This window comes from Melanotaenia boesemani, chromosome 5 (assembly GCF_017639745.1).
Source record: "Melanotaenia boesemani isolate fMelBoe1 chromosome 5, fMelBoe1.pri, whole genome shotgun sequence".
NCBI lineage: Eukaryota > Metazoa > Chordata > Actinopteri > Atheriniformes > Melanotaeniidae > Melanotaenia > Melanotaenia boesemani.
The window spans coordinates 35,382,755-35,398,833 of record NC_055686.1 but is presented as its reverse complement, the minus strand read 5'-3'; the positions used below and the strand labels follow the sequence as shown (position 1 = coordinate 35,398,833).

Below are 16,079 nucleotides of genomic sequence, written 5' to 3'. Positions count from 1 at the left end.
AATTTGGATCCTTTGATTCTTACCAACTACAGGCCTCTTTTTAAACTCCCCTTTCTCTCAAAAGTGTTACAGAAAATAGGGCACATACAATTACAGGCTCACTTAGATTTTAAACTAACTCTTAAAACTGCACTTTTAAGAGTTTTTAATGACCTTCTTTTAACTACTGATTCTGGAGGTTCTGCTGTCCTGATTCTTTTAGACCAGTGTTTCTCATTCCTGGTCCTCAGGGACCACTGCCCTGCATGTTTTAGTTCTTTCCAACTCCAGTACACCTGATTCAGATTAATCGAACTGCTTGTCAAGTTCTTTGCAAGCTACTGCTAACCAGCCATTCATTTCAGTCAGGTGTGTTAAAGATGGACACCTCTAAAACATGCAGGACAGTTGTCCCCAAGGACCAGGATTGAAAAACACTGTTTTAGACTTAACCACAGCATTTGACACAGTGGTGTTAGAGGCACTGTCCTGCACTAGTTCCGGTCTTTTTTGTTGGATCGGTCTTTCTGCATTCATCTTGAGGAGTATTCCTCAGCTGTAGCCCCTCTCAGTTGTGGTGTCCCATAAGGGTTCATTTTTGGTCCACTGCTCGTTTCTTTGTATTTGCTGCCTTTGGGGTCTATTTTTCAAATGCCCAGTATTGCCTACCATTGCTTTGCATATGATGTTCAGAGTTATGTCCCCTTTAAACCACGGGGAAATTGTCTTACTAATCTCTTAGTTGTTTGAGAAACATTAGAAAACAGTGACTAAAACTTTTTCAAACCGCTAATTATCTGTGTTTACTTGCATTAGCTAAGCATGGTTGTGTTAAGGATCTGCAAGAGAAAATTTGGTAGCCTATAGCATTTTCACCTGTTCAGTAAAGAACTACACATTTTAGTGCACAGCATGAGGAACATTGGCCTACTGATTAAATAGAGTAGTTATAAAATTTTAAGGTATAGACTACTTTACTTGTTAGATGGATGGACTCCTGTCCCCTCTGTAGAGCCCCCAGTGTTGAGGCTGCGCTGGGCAGGTTCCCTGGGCATCTGCTCCTCTGGCTGCGCCAGGGCATCAAAAGGCTTCATTAGCCGGAGCAAAATTGTGCAAGACTGCACAGGACAGAATTATGTCGCAGACTTTCTCTGGAGAGTACAGCAGTGTCCCACCGCTTTTCCAAGACACATCCACGTACCCTTCAACAACCCGAAACAGCGCTCCAACGTGCACGTGTGCATGTGTGCGCACTGTTGAACCTGCACTCCTGCTCTGTGGCAGGGTTTGCCAGCGGGAAGATGAGATGCTCTGAGAGTGAATATAGGAATGAGCTTGTTTGCAAACACAGATCTCTATTTGTATTTATCTTTATTTCAAATTGCAGCGTTAAATGATTTATAGGCCTATTCGTTAAATATGAGCTAATTGTCATGTCTTGGCTTATTCTGTTTTCATAAAGTTGTATTTGAGTGTTTTGTACTTCTGGTTCTAGTTCAGAATGCAGAATTTAAAAGGTTTTCAGTTTGTCTCTAGGATGAGCTGTTCTCACACTGAGGTCTGGAAGATCCATAGTGTGTGATCAGATCACTCAGGACTCATGTTAATACCAGGTGTGAACACACCTGATCAGAGCTGTCCTCCACACACAGTTCAGCTGAATCTCTGTTTGTCTTTCTTTAGGAAATGGTATCTGCTCAGTATCCGGTGATCCACACTACACAACATTTGATAAACACACCCACCATTACATGGGCGCCTGCTCCTACACCCTGACCAAACCTTGCAACTCCTCCTCGGACATGCCCTACTTCACCGTGGACACCCAGAACGAGCACAGAGGAAGCAATAAGAAAGTGTCCTACGTCAGAGCTGTGGTGATCAATGTGAACAATGTAACCGTCATCCTCGGGCAGGGTCGTATCGTCCAGGTAGGGTCAGACTGAGAGACTGGTGTTTTCTGCAGATATTTTATTAATATTTCATGTTTGTTTCCACATTTCTCTAATCATCCATTTCAATTGGGAATGTTTCATGTGCCTTTCCTCAGGTCAACGGGGCAGTGGTTGTTCCACCCGTAACCTCCATCAGAGGAGTGAAGGTATATTTGAGTGGAAAGTTTGTGGTTCTGGAGACTTCCTTCGGCCTGAGGGTACGTTTCGATGGAAACCACCACGCAGACGTCACCTTGCCAACATCCTACAGCGGCCTGCTCTGTGGCATGTGTGGTAAGAACCACGGCCATATTCTGACCAAACTCTGAACATTCTGATCCCAACATCAGTAACTTCTTTATTTCCTCATGATGGCTACTGTCATGTTTTCTACCCGATCCAAACCGAACCAGACCATACAGAGTCCATTAAAGCAAACAGACTCATCAAAGAATGTTTCCTTTCCTTCAGGGAACTTCAATGGAAACTCCAAAGATGACAATGTGAAACCCGACAACACGGCGGCCTCTAACAGCAACGAACTGGGAGACAGCTGGCTGGTTCCTGACCCGCGACCCGAGTGAGTCACATGACCAGAACTTCTTCATTTCCACTTCTGCCTTGGCCATGTTTTTATTTGGGTCTTCTGTCAGGTTGTCTGATAAAACCAAACCACACAGTTCCAAAGTGGGAATCTGCAGAGTAGATTAGTCTTCAAAGCAGAAAGTCTTCTAGCTTTAGTGAAATAATCCAGACCTTTCAGATTTCTGATGATGTTGTCAGTCTTCTTAATCTGAGCAGAAGCCAAGCAGTGATGTTTCTGTTCCCACTCTTTCAGCTGTAGCAATGGTGGAGGACAGGAAGACTGTGACAAACAGGTGGAGGAGGACGCCAAGAAGCCCACCAGCTGTGGAATTATCCTGGATCCCACTGGTGAGACTGTCATCACACAGATTGTCATTAGTAACCGTGGATGTAAACCTGGTGGCATGAAGGATCATCTTCTGATTATAACGAGTCTGTCACATCAGTTCATAATGAAAACAATCTCAGTAGATCAGTAAATCATCCTGATCCTCAGAAAACAGACACTGAACCTGTCTACCATCACCGTGATCTTCACCTCCCCTACTTTTCTGTTTGGTGTCATTTCCAGGGATCTTCAAGCCATGCCACACTACCGTTCCCCCAGAGTTGTACTTTGGAAACTGTGTGTACGACATGTGTGCTACTGGAGGTCAGACGGTGGCTCTGTGCCAGGCCATTGAGAGCTACGCCGACATGTGTGCTGCTGCGGGAGTTCACATCCCATGGAGAAACAATACCTTCTGTCGTAAGTCTGAGCTCCATCAAAGGGTTTAATGAACCACCACTTTTATTATCAACACCATGACAACAGTATCTGCTAATGAGTTGGAGAAAAAAAATCCACACAAATGGTCTTTTTAACCCTTAAAACTCTGCTAGATCCTCCAAGCGCTATCATCACCAGTTTCTCAGGAATAGTGTGTAACTTAGTGGGGTAAATTATGATGATAGCTTATCCTTTATCCTGTCCATGAGGTTTACAATCCAGCTACAAAATGTCTTGTTTATTCAGAGACTATATGGTAAATCCACAATGAGTGATCAATAATACCATACCAACTTTATTTCTAAAGCACTTTAAAACAGCCACAGCTGACGCACTGCACAAAAGTAAAATCAGAATACAAATAGGATATGATAACACCATTAAATATCACATTTTCATCATAAAAAAAGATCGCTATCACTGCTATTTTGCCAAAAGACCTGTAAATTATGAGGAAGCCACTTCCTGTCAAAAATTCCACCAATCAGAGCTCAAATTGATGGTAATGTGTTCAATCAGGAGCAGCCAAAGATCGACAAGTGAGGAGAAAGTTCTATGTCTGTCTGAAAGGAAGCAAAGTAATGGTCCTTTATGGCTGGAATAAAGCCAGGAAGCTGTTTGTGATGCACACTGGTGCCAAAAACCAGTGTTGGAGTTGGGTCAGGATAGTAGGTAAATAGCAGCATAAATAACTATAAAGAGCTAAAATCTACTGAAAGCCTTTGTGGTACTATGGTGCCATATACAGTATATTGATACATTCATTTTACATCATTTTAGCCTCATAATCTGACAACTGAGGCTGTCCTAAAGAAATAAGGTCTGGATGTTAACTGGGATTAAAAAGGTTTAGCATCTACATGCAGTTTTATATTGAAACAACAGGTGGACCAATAATAAGCCATCTTTAACATGCCTTCTCCATCTCCACCTCCAGCCCTAAAGTGTTCCCCCGGCAGTCATTACACCCCCTGTGGCCCTGCCTGCCCCCAGCCCAGCTGTCAGGACCCTGCAGGCCCCGGCGGCTCCTGTGACCTGCCTTGTGTGGAAGGTTGTGTCTGTGATCCCAACCTGATCCTGAGCGGAGACAGATGTGTCCCACTCAATGAGTGTGGATGTACGGATGAAGATGGAAAATACCGACCTGTAAGTATCCGATGGATGATCTTCTTCTTCTTGTCCTTCTTGTTCTTCTTGTTCTTCTTGTTCTTGTTCTTCTTGTTCTTCTTGTTCTTCTTGTTCTTCTTCTTCTTCTTCTTCTTCTTCTTCTTCTTCTTCTTCTTCTTCTTCTGTGTCTGAGGCTAATGAGGCCTATCCACCTGCAGACCGGAGACACCTGGTTCACAGAGAACGACTGCTCAGAGCGCTGCAGGTGCAATGGGAACCACAACATCACCTGTGAGCCGTGGCAGTGCAGCCCTGCTCAGGAGTGCAAGGTGGTGGAGGGAGTTCTGGACTGTCACTCCACAGGTAACCTGGACCACAATTACATGTTAATACCTGGACCAGCATCACCTCTGACAGGTGATCTCTGTCTCCTCAGGTAAGGGAGTGTGTCATGTTGCTGGAGATCCACACTACTACACTTTTGACGGAGTGATGCATACATTCATGGGAACCTGCACTTACACACTGGTGGAGGTAAGACCTGAAGATGAGTTAATGCACAGAGAGGTCAACGTCAGGTCCACACAGTGCTCTGTAGAGAAGGTCTGAAATTCTGTCTCTGAATGCTCCAGGTGTGTAACACCACCAGAGTCACTCCCTTCAGAATAGTGGCTAAAAATGAGGAGCGTGGTCAACCGGAGGCCTCCTATGTCCGTTCCGTCAAAGTCTTCTTGCCTCATGACACCGTGGTGGAGCTGCAGAAAGGTCGCAGAGTTCTGGTACTAAACCTGACTTTTGTTTTCACATCTTGTATATTTCCTGCCTTCTGTCTGGAATGACATACCCAAAGTAAATTAAGAGTATACTTCAGAACTACAAGGGCTATAAGTGTTATCTTGATCTCAAAGGAAAGCTGAGATATATGAAACTACTACACAATTGAGATATGTGTTACTGTGTTAGAGTAAATTTACCTGGAACACAGTAGAAACTGTAAATGGTTGTCTTCTTTTAAAAGAAAACCATGTCACTTTAAGCAAAAACAGTGGATAGCAGTCCAGTTCTTAGAGTAATGAGTAAAGTAGTCCTATGAACTTGTAAAGTAGTACTGGATTTTTAAAATACTCCAGGTAATTAATAAATTATTCCTAGGACTTAGTGAAGTAGTCCTATGAATGAGTAAAGTAGTGTCTGATGAGGAACTTGTGCTACAGTAGAAGGTACAAAGTAAACCTGAGCAGTTTTCCGGGCATTTTAATAGAGGTGTTACGTAGGTAACTATCTCAGGAAGCCATCGGCCGATGGAGAAAAAAGGGATGGCCATCAGAAACCCAGAAAGAGGTGAAGCCCCAGATAGTCAATGATAGAGTGAATAATTCACTATAAAGCCCATATTATCACCATGGAAACTACTAGGACCTTTATGATTCATTTCAAACAAAGGCACAGTCATAGGAAAACACATTAATAGAGTTTTATTTTAGAGCTGGAATAAAACTGGTTTTCTCTGTATTAGCTGAATGGGCGGAGGGTGAAAACTCCTCTCACCATCAACCTAGTTGAAGCCAAAGTGATCACGAGTGGCTCCTACAGTCTGCTGGACACAAACTTCGGTCTGCGCGTTAAGTTCGATGGAGTCCACCACCTGGAGATCACCGTTCCTGGAGACTACTTTGACAAGGTAGAGAGGTTTATTTCTCCATCAGATGGTTTCAACTGGTCTTTGTTTTGTCTTCCTGCCTTGATCTCCTTTCTGTCTTATAGCTGTGTGGCATGTGTGGAAATTACAACCACAACTCCTCCGATGACAACCTGATGCCCAACAAGAAACCAGCCAAGGATGTGATTGAACTGGGAAACAGCTGGAAGTCAGAAGGAGACAGCGATCCTGGGTCAGCGACTTCCACATTGATCTTAGTCCTGAAGTAGTCCTGACAATTAGTAACATAGTCTTGGGAATTATGTAGTATAGGAATTAGTAAAATAGTCTTAGATCTGAGTAAAATAGTCCAAACACGAATAGTTACATTCAAGAATCTTTATTATTCCCTGTGGACAATTAGTTTACAGCCAGTAACAACATGCATAATAAAAACAACAGACGCGTCATATCACAACAAATCATTTAAAAACCTAATTGCTGCAGGAATAAATCTTTTAGTCTGTTAGTCCTACACCTCGGCAGCAGGTTTCTTCGTCCAAATGGAAACAATCTGAACTGGTCATGTAATGGGTGGTCTGGATCTGACAGGATCAGTCTGGCTTTCCTCGCTGACCTCACCTTGTGCAGATCAGTGAGGTTAATCAAGGCTGTGCAGCTATTTTGCTGCACACCCTGACAATCCCCACAGAAAGTTTTATTTTAATCTTAAAAGATCAACATAGCAGATAAAGTTAAAAGTTAATAAGGACTCAATAAAACAAAAATAAAATATTATCAAAGTAAAATCCACAGTAAAAACACGAAGCTTCCGATACATTCGCTGATGAGCTTTCTCACAAAGTAAATCCACATGGGCTTCAAAAGTCAGCCTGTCATTAAGTACAGTTCCCAGGTACTTGTACTGGTTCACCACTTCAAGCATTGACCCTCACTTGCTGAGACCGATCAGTTAAAAAGTCCATCAACCAGCCTATGAGGCCAGAGTCAATACCATAAAAACTATTTAATTTCTCTGCTAAAACACAGGGTTAAATACAGTTAAACACAGATGAGAAATCGATAAAAAGCAAGTTTGCAAAAGTTCTAGCTATTTTCTAGATGCCTCAAAATTATATTTAAAAGAGTTCCTGTTTCATCTTCAGCTGAAGAGCATCCAAATGATCTTTAAGTTTAGATAAAAGGACCTCTTCAACAATCTTTTCAAATGACTTCATGGCTAATGAAGTAAGGGCAACTGGCTTGAAATCATTCAGTGACTGAGCAGCCTTATTTTGGGGGATAGGAATGATAACCGACTCTTTCCAAACCTAAGGGACCCTATGAGTCTGGAGAGACATATTAAATAGAAAATACCTGCCAGCTGCAGGGCATAGTCCTAGGAATTTTAAAATAGTCCTATGAATCAGTATCACAGAGAGCTAATTCTGTCTTCTTTTCTGCAGCTGTAAGCCAGACACCCGTCCAGACATCCATCCCAACTGCACCACAGAGGAAGAGAAGCTGTTCGAGGCTCGGTGCGCTGAGGTCATCCTCTCCGACCGCTTCAAGCCCTGCCACTCTCTGCTGCCCCCCGAGGCTTTCTTGGGTAACTGCATCTACGACCTGTGTGAGTATAACGGCATGCCAGCCACGCTGTGCGACAACGTGGAGGCGTACGCTCAGGCCTGTCAGAGCGCGGGCGTGAAGATCAGTTGGAGGAACTCCACCTTCTGCCGTGAGTCCTCTTACCTTTAACTCCCATCTGACTGTGAATTTGCTGTTATCTAATCTCCCGCTCCTCCCTGCCTGCAGCCCTACCCTGTCCCCCCAACAGCCATTTTTCGGACTGCACACCCGCCTGTCCCCCAACCTGCTCCGACCTCTTCCCCATGTTCTGCCACTTGCCTCCAACTGCCTGCGTGGAGGGCTGCCAGTGCAATGCCGGCTTTGTCCTTAGTGACAGCAGCTGTGTCCCCCTGGACAGATGTGGCTGTGTGGACCAGGACGGAGAGTACCACGACGTCAGTGCACAAACACACCAACATTCGCTGTTTAACACAATCACTTCCATTTAGCCAAATGAGCTCAATTAGACATTTAAATGAAAAACTATCTGTTCTTTAAACAAAAACAGAATAAGCCACATTCTGGATGCTGAGCTTTAAAATGCTGACATCATGGAAAAGAAAACTGAAAGACTGCATTTCTTTGTTGGTATTAAATCAGGATATAGTGTAAACTTTTCTCTAATTTAGAGACTCAAATATTTTACTACTTAGTTATAATTACCAGGTTACAACAGTCTGAGCTTCTGATCGATGTGTTATTCCAACCTTAGTTGTTATATATAAGCCTGATATGTTCTGACATGAACCATCACCTCCAGCTTAAACAGTCAACTGATGAGCTGTTACGTCTCAGATTACTGCTGTAACCAGTCCTCTTTGTCCAGGTGGGAGACTCGTGGCTAACAGATCGTTGTGCTGACTCCTGCACCTGTAATCCAGGTGGTCAGATCTCCTGTAAGGAGCATGTCTGTAATCCAAACTCGGTGTGCGCTACGGATAAGGACGGAGACCTGTACTGCAGACCAAGCAGTGAGCCAGCCATCCTCTCATTTGTGAAGAAGCAGCTCTCCCAAAGTTTGTTCTGACAATAACCCGGTTTTATCTCTGCATGTAGAGTTCGACCAGTGCAGCATCTCTGGAGACCCCCACTACCGAACCTTTGATGGCTTCACCCATCACTTCCAGGGTCCCTACACCTACGTCCTGACTCAGGACCACAACCTGCAAGGCTCATTGGCGCCCCTGGTGGTGAGGGGAAAGAACATCAGACGTGGGGGGAATAGCAGAGTTTCATTTCTGGATCAGATGTATGTGGATGTGTATGACACCAACGTTCGCTTCCTGCCGAAGAAGACTGTACTGGTCAGTAGAGCATCTTTCTTTGATCGAAGCATCATGTCAGTCCTCTAATAAAACCAGTGGTTTCTCTTCCAGGTCAACGGGGAGCGTGTGACACCTCCTCTCAGGCCGGTTGATGGTTTAACCATCACCATGAACTCTAGGCAAGTTCAGCTCACCACAGACTTTGGACTCACTGTACGCTTTGATGGAAACAGTCGTGGAGGTAAAGATCCTGACATCTCTGACTGAGCGTTTGGTCTGTTCTGTCCGAGTCTGTTCACCACCATCTTCCTCTCTATCAGAGATCATCCTCCCTAGCACCTACAGACACTCTGTCCGAGGACTGTGTGGGAACTATGATGGCATCACCAGGAATGAGTACATGAAGCCAGACGGGACAGTAGTCAGGAACCTGAATGAGTTTGGAGAAAGCTGGAGGGTCAGTGACCGGCAGGCTGACAGGGCCAAGATCTACAACGCTCCATTCACTGTCCACATCCACAGGTACGAAAAACCAAACTTCCTCTGGGTTCAGATGAAAGTGGGTCATCATTGTTTTCTACAACACTGAACTGATCTGTTGTGGTTTTACCGCTGAAGGTGTTGAGATTTTGAATGATTTTATTGCCTTTATTGTTAGGTTGGAAGACTAGAAAAGGAAGCAGGAAGTTTTCCTGAAATTAAGACTTTGTATTTGTTCAAAAGCCTAATTCAGGGTGATATATTCTGGTTTTTAAGAACAGATGAAGATTGATGCATATAAATAATATGACTATAGCAGCTCTTTGGACAATTTGCCATTGTCCAAAGCTTAGAGTCAACATAACATGTCCAAACAAGACCACCAAAAGTAATTAATAATATAAAAAATTATCTAAAATCCTGTCCCCCATGTCTTTTGGAAAGACACTTCACCTTCCTTGCCTCCAGTGTCTGCATTGCTGGTGTATGCAGGTGTATGTAAGTTGTCAGAGAGGACTGGCTGCCACGTTTCCTTTAGTCTGTCCCAGGTCAGCTGTGGCTTCACATGTAGATTACCATTACCAAATATGAGTGAATAGTTAATGAATGGTGGATTTACTGTAAAGCACTTTGAGTGCCTTGAAAAGTGCTACATAAATATAATCCATTATTAGACCCAAAGATGTTTGACAGACCCAAAACCCAGAACAGAATCAGAAGACAAGTTTCTGAGAGCCTTGGTGATGGGACGCAGGATCAGTGTGTTCAGCTGATATCTACCAAATGAGGCTATTTTGTTGAGTCAAAAGTTTGGAAAAGATTTAGATTTATAAATGGATTAATTGATTTACTTATTCTATGTTTTTATTTCAAAGTAAAATTAGACTTTGAACCGGTTTAATTTAAATAAAAACCTGAAAAAATTGGGTGTTCTAAAATTGTTGACTAGTAGTATACGGTCTGTATTAAGTAAGGAAGAATGCCCGACAAGGTGGCCATTATCATAAATTAATGGACGATGCGGAGGCGTGAACCGTCTGACGTGAAGTAGAGGATGGTTGCCTCCACGAAGTCCATTAATTTATGATAATGGCCACCTCTGAGGGCATTATCCCGCTTACACCATGGTCCATTAAGAAAGAAAAAAATATTAAATTATTAATGTGTTAATGTTGTTTTTCTTACCGGTAAAATCTTAAGTTTTTCACAAGAAGTGGCTGAGTGGACTATTTTGTTGCAACGCGTTGCCAAGGTAACCGGCTCTAACACAGAACCTGCAGCTTGGTTGGCCCTAGCTGTTGTATTAAACCTGATCAGTGGAGGGAAGGAAGATGATTGCTTAACGTTATGTTACGTGACACACAGTGTCATTTCAGAGGGCGGGTGCAGCTCTTACAGCTTGTGTGTGTCCAGAGGATGATGCCACATTTTGTTTCAAACAGTCAAAGTCCACAGATATTTTCCTACATCGTTCAATAAGCCTGCAGGCTGCTCTGATCTGGCCCGTCTGCAGCCTGGCGTCTGAGTTTCTGTTACCACGGTTACCAACTACCGTTTAGTCAGCGCAATACTTTACAGCAATAAGGCTATTTGGCCGGAACTTCTTTTATAGGTGTCCATTATCACTTTTTAATGGAAACCCTCCAGCCAATCACAATCAAGTATCCACCCAGGCCATGGTATAAAAGTACTTAAATGATTATAACAAGATAAATATTACATAAGTGGTGGCAATATATTGTTCTTAATGATAGGCTTGCTTACTGTGTTTTTGTGGTCAGTCTGACTGGAGAATGGAGGAAAACTTCCTTCAGTTCAGAAAACTGGAGTGTTTTGATTAAACAAGGTTCCACAACAAACAAGTTCAAGACAACGCGAGCTGGTTCCCACCCAGAGTCATAAAAGGGTGGAGGGAGGAGTGGTGGAGTCCATTCACCCACATCCACACCCTGCTCAGGACTTTGCAGCATGAGTGTCGGCCATTGTGTTTCAAAGTACTGACTTCAGCTGTGTTTCTTGTCTGCAGGCGGGAGGTGGAAACTGATCCAGATTCAGGATTTGAGACATCAGACTGCTCTCAGGACCAGCTCACTGACTACAACAGTGTGACCAAGTGTGGAGCTCTGTCTCTGTCAGGGGGATTGTTCGCCACCTGCCACGCTAGCATACCTCCCAACCCCTACCAAGAGTGAGTGGATGGACTTCACATGAGTGTGGACATCAGCTGTGAGCTCTGTGGATGCTGAGTGTGTGTTTCCTTTCAGAAACTGTGTGTTCGACCTGTGTGCTGAGAGCGGCAGCGAGGTGCTGCGCTGTGGCAGCTATGAGGCGTACGCCGCAGCCTGTCAGGAGGCTGGAGTCGAACTGGGGTCATGGAGGCAGCAGCTGGGCTGTGGTGAGAAGATGAGAAAGTGATGTTCTTCATCATCATCTGGTGTCTGTACACACCAACACTGTCTCTGTCTTCAGTCCTACAGTGTGATGCCAACAGCACATACTCATCCTGCATGTCGCCGTGCCCCGCCTCCTGCGCTGACCTGGCAGCACCCTCTGACTGTGACATCACTTCCTGTGTTGAAGGCTGCCAGTGTGCGTCGGGCTTTGTCATGAGCGAGGGAAGCTGTGTGCCATACACACAGTGTGGCTGCACCTTCCTCAACAGATACTACCCAGTGAGTACACCACCCACCATGTGGATGTCAAAGTATTTCAGTGTTTGACCTTCTCCTCTCTCCATCCTGCAGCTCTCAGAGAAGTTTGTAACTGAAGACTGTTCCCAGTCCTGTGAATGCACAAGTACTGGAGCTGTGTGCCAACCCAAGACCTGCCAGGACGGCTATGTCTGCACCATCTTTAACTTCAAACGAGACTGCTACAGAGGTGGGTGTTAACATTTCAAGGTGAAAACCTGATCTTTGTTGATCTTCATGTCATCATGATGGACTCCACTTCACGAGGAGACAGTGCGAAGTTAAACCTCCATCAGAACCAGAACCAAGAAGGTAAAATTCCACGGGGACCAGAACCAGGAAGGACGGCCTTCTGCCTGGACCAGTTGGGAGTGGAGAGGACAGTAAAGAGGGGTCAGCAAGCAGCATAACTCTAAGCCAGGGATTACTGCTGAGAAAGAAGATAAACACATTACTGACAACAACATCAGATATTTCTACATGGAGAGTAAAGAAAGCAGAAGAGAGCCCAGTGCATCATGGGATGTCCCCCAGAATCCTCGGCCTATAGCAGCAGAACTAAAGAGATGGATAAGAGTCACCAAGCTTACTTTAAGATTTATCAGAGATGAAATTTTTAACCCTGATCTGAAAAGAAGAGAGGGTGTCTGTTTCCCAAAGCCAACTGGGAGCTGGTTCCACAGAGTGGGGTCTGAAAACTGAAGGTTCTGCCTCCCATTCTACTTGTAAAACCTCTAGGAAGTAAACCTGCAGTCTGACAGTGAAGTGCTCTGTTGGGAAAAACTGGAACTATGAGATTTTTAAAATCCATTGGAGCTTGATCACTAAGAGCTTTATGAGGAAAGGAAGTTTAAATTCTATTCTGGATTTAACAGGGAGACAATAAAGAGAGAAGATAAAACTAGAGAAACATGATCTCTGCTGATGATTGTCATCAGAACCCTCGTTGCAGCATTTTGATCAGACTTTTTAGAAAATTTCTGGAACAGAACAGTAATCAGGAATTACAGTAGCTCAGTCTGGAAGTAACAAATCCATGGACTAGTTTTTCTGCATCACTGATAATTTAGAAGCATTAAATTCAGTCATCCAAGTTTTTAATGTCTTTATGTCTTTGTAATCTGACAAACTGATTGGTTTAATCAGGTGGAGAAGTATTTCTGAGTACATTTATACCATGCTGTCTAATAATATTACCTAAAGGAAGCATGTACATTGTGAAAAATATAGGTCCAAGTAAAGAGCCTTGAGGAACTCAAATGCTTCCTCTGTTGTGGGAGGAAGACTCATTATTTACATCAACAAATTGGGATCTTTTAGATAAATATGATTGAAACCAGCCTGATGTGGTTCCTTTAATCCTAGTTACATGTTAAATTCACTTGTTAGCATGTAGTAGGGGTGTGAGAGGCTAAATGAGCTGGTAAACATGAGAAAAATCTATTTCATCTGGTTGATGAAGCAGCTGGTCCTTGGGTGATGACCACCATGTTGTGCCTCTTGCAGCGAGCCCCTGTCTCAGCTCCCCATGTCTCAACGGAGGAACCTGTGTGGAGGCCAGCAGCAGCTCCTACACCTGTCAATGTGCAGAGGGCTTCAAGGGCACCAACTGTGAAACGGAAATAATCAAGACTGGTGGATTGGGTATGACATGCTCTGTCCTCTGGGATCAGTAACGATGTTTCTATGACTAATGCTGAAAGTCATTACATGCTTTTTTTTCCCACAGAGGACAAGTGGATCATCCTAATTGGAGTCTTGGTGTCGGTTGCTGTCGTTGCCATTGTGATCACAATTGTGTGTGTTTGCAGACGTAAAGTAAAGTGAGTATCAACAGATTCGTGAGCCCAGAAGCACGACACACTGCTGTCATATTGAGAAGGATAAGGACATAAGTTTTGTATCTTGTATCTCCACACCTGATGCTGTTACAAGTTGACGTACAAAACAAAGCTACAAGTACAGATTTATTCTGAAAGTCAGATTAGAGAATAGAGAAAGCTGACTTGTGTTTTCAGATTGCAAAATGAATCCATACTTTATATTTATATACCTGTACCTGTTAAACATACATATATAGAGATACAAGTTACAGAACCTATCTCTATCCTTGCTCCATAAAGACTTCCATGGTGATCATTATGTCACCAGAACGAAAAAGTTGATCCAGTGTCTCTGCGTGGCTTTTCTCTCTACAGGAAACACAAGTTACCAGAGGCGAAGCTCAGCATGAAAACAAGTAAGAATCACTGATCAGGAGGCAAATGTAATATTCTTCAGGGACTGAAACAGCTGACAGATGGAGAAACACGGAGAACAGAAGATCTGCTCTGAAACAGTGATACTTCCTGTTCTTAACATCAGTACAACCTACATCCAAACAATCAGGACACAGTCACAAAAGTCCGTAAATTTGATAAATATTTATGTCCAACAGAACATATAAAGGCTCATTTATGCTCCCTTGCGAATGTAAATAGCGACGTCCATTTCAAACATTGTCATACCTCACCATTCTCATAATTCCATGCGTCTTTTGAATTGCCATGCTTGTTGAGTAAATTCTTCCAGTAGTGGGTAGCACTGAGTCCAGAGTTCACTACCCTGAGCCCACGTTAGTTTCATACACGTTTGACAGCAGTAATGCACCACTATAAAGTTGTTTCCTATCACACAACACGCCTTAAACATTCACATATAGTCTTTCTTCAAGAGCTCACACAATTTCTACAGTTGTTGTCCTCGTCTTTATTATCCTTCTACTTTTTTACTCCCTTCCTGATCACTGGTTGCATATCAGCTATTCTGCTCTGCCCCTGCAATTTCTCATTGTATTGCTCCATCTTCTGCATCAAGCGACAGATAGCTAAGCTCCCTAAAAACTGACCAAATTACTGGTGATAACTGACGTATCGTCTGTTCGCCCGTCTGCGTATCCGTCTTCTGCGTCGAGCATGAATGGGCCTTAACAGTGTGGAAACTGAGATATTTTACAGTTTCATGGAAAATATGAGGCAGCAACATTCCTGGAGGAACATGTGGACACTAATCTGGTTAATTCCGGTGAATTTTTTCTGAATTTAAACCTTTTTTCATTTCATACATTTTTCATGAAACAGTATAATGTTTCAAATTAAACATCCATTTTCTCTGTTCTGTTGTGAAACAAATATTAGTTTATCTGAGAGATAAATAATTTAATTCAATTTCAATAGTATATCAACTCCCTTGTTCAGTAGTGTTGTATTAGTAGTACAAAAGCTCTAGGAAAAACAGAAATATGTTTCCACACATCAAAAATTATGCACCATAGAAACGTTTGGAAAGTTTTACAGAAATTTACAAAATTAAAAAAAAATAATAATCTACAACTGTGAAAGTGAAAGTCAACATCTTACTGTTTTCAGATAATGTTGGTTAACTTGCTTTTTACTTCTCTAGACTTTCGAGGGTTAGAAAAATTGAATTATTTGAGTTCATTATAAGTGATGTGTTCAGGTTCATGTGGCGTTCAGGTTTTTTGTTGAGGGTCTGTAATGGGTCGTTATCTCATCTGGTTTCTGATCCTAACATCTCTCTTTCAGGTGTTCCTTATGAAAACATGGACAATGAAAAAGATGACAAAGTGACCCCTATGTGACGATGGTGTGGAGCCAACCCCGTTCTTCTATCATCTTGTTTGTTTGTTTTTTAACTTATACTTAAAAAATGTCATTTTTATCAAAATGTTTCAGTAAAATTTGGTCTGTGTGTCATTTATGAATAAAATGCATTTCAAAAGAAAATGACTGTGTGTCTTTATTAAAACACAAACCACCCAACTTCAGTTCACAACAGGTTTCTTTTTTATATAGATAAAAAATGACAGCACCAACAGAAAACAGTGGGTGAAAAGAAGCATTTAATTTTACCTGACAAATCACCAATAAAACTGTTAACTATCGATAATTTGTAATAATTTGTAACTACTGCATACATACCTGAACAGGTGGGAGGTTTTTA

General features: G+C 42.8%; 1 protein-coding gene across 1 annotated transcript in view; it reads left to right on the top strand.

Moving 5' to 3' along the window:
• zanl (zonadhesin, like) overlaps positions 1–15,786 on the top strand; it is a 73,030-nt gene extending 57,244 nt beyond the window's left edge. The window contains exons 80-104 of the mRNA XM_041984498.1: positions 1,663–1,910; positions 2,030–2,207; positions 2,385–2,493; positions 2,752–2,846; positions 3,070–3,246; positions 4,205–4,413; positions 4,593–4,737; positions 4,811–4,908; positions 5,007–5,153; positions 5,891–6,055; positions 6,139–6,266; positions 7,480–7,751; positions 7,829–8,037; positions 8,469–8,613; positions 8,699–8,946; positions 9,019–9,148; positions 9,228–9,429; positions 11,414–11,575; positions 11,652–11,782; positions 11,857–12,059; positions 12,132–12,267; positions 13,584–13,721; positions 13,807–13,900; positions 14,276–14,316; positions 15,662–15,786. Coding sequence (XP_041840432.1) covers positions 1,663–1,910; positions 2,030–2,207; positions 2,385–2,493; positions 2,752–2,846; positions 3,070–3,246; positions 4,205–4,413; positions 4,593–4,737; positions 4,811–4,908; positions 5,007–5,153; positions 5,891–6,055; positions 6,139–6,266; positions 7,480–7,751; positions 7,829–8,037; positions 8,469–8,613; positions 8,699–8,946; positions 9,019–9,148; positions 9,228–9,429; positions 11,414–11,575; positions 11,652–11,782; positions 11,857–12,059; positions 12,132–12,267; positions 13,584–13,721; positions 13,807–13,900; positions 14,276–14,316; positions 15,662–15,717 — 3,866 coding nt within the window. The 3' untranslated portion in view covers positions 15,718–15,786. The remainder of the gene's footprint in view (positions 1–1,662; positions 1,911–2,029; positions 2,208–2,384; positions 2,494–2,751; positions 2,847–3,069; positions 3,247–4,204; positions 4,414–4,592; positions 4,738–4,810; positions 4,909–5,006; positions 5,154–5,890; positions 6,056–6,138; positions 6,267–7,479; positions 7,752–7,828; positions 8,038–8,468; positions 8,614–8,698; positions 8,947–9,018; positions 9,149–9,227; positions 9,430–11,413; positions 11,576–11,651; positions 11,783–11,856; positions 12,060–12,131; positions 12,268–13,583; positions 13,722–13,806; positions 13,901–14,275; positions 14,317–15,661) is intronic.
• Positions 15,787–16,079: the final 293 nt, after the last annotated feature.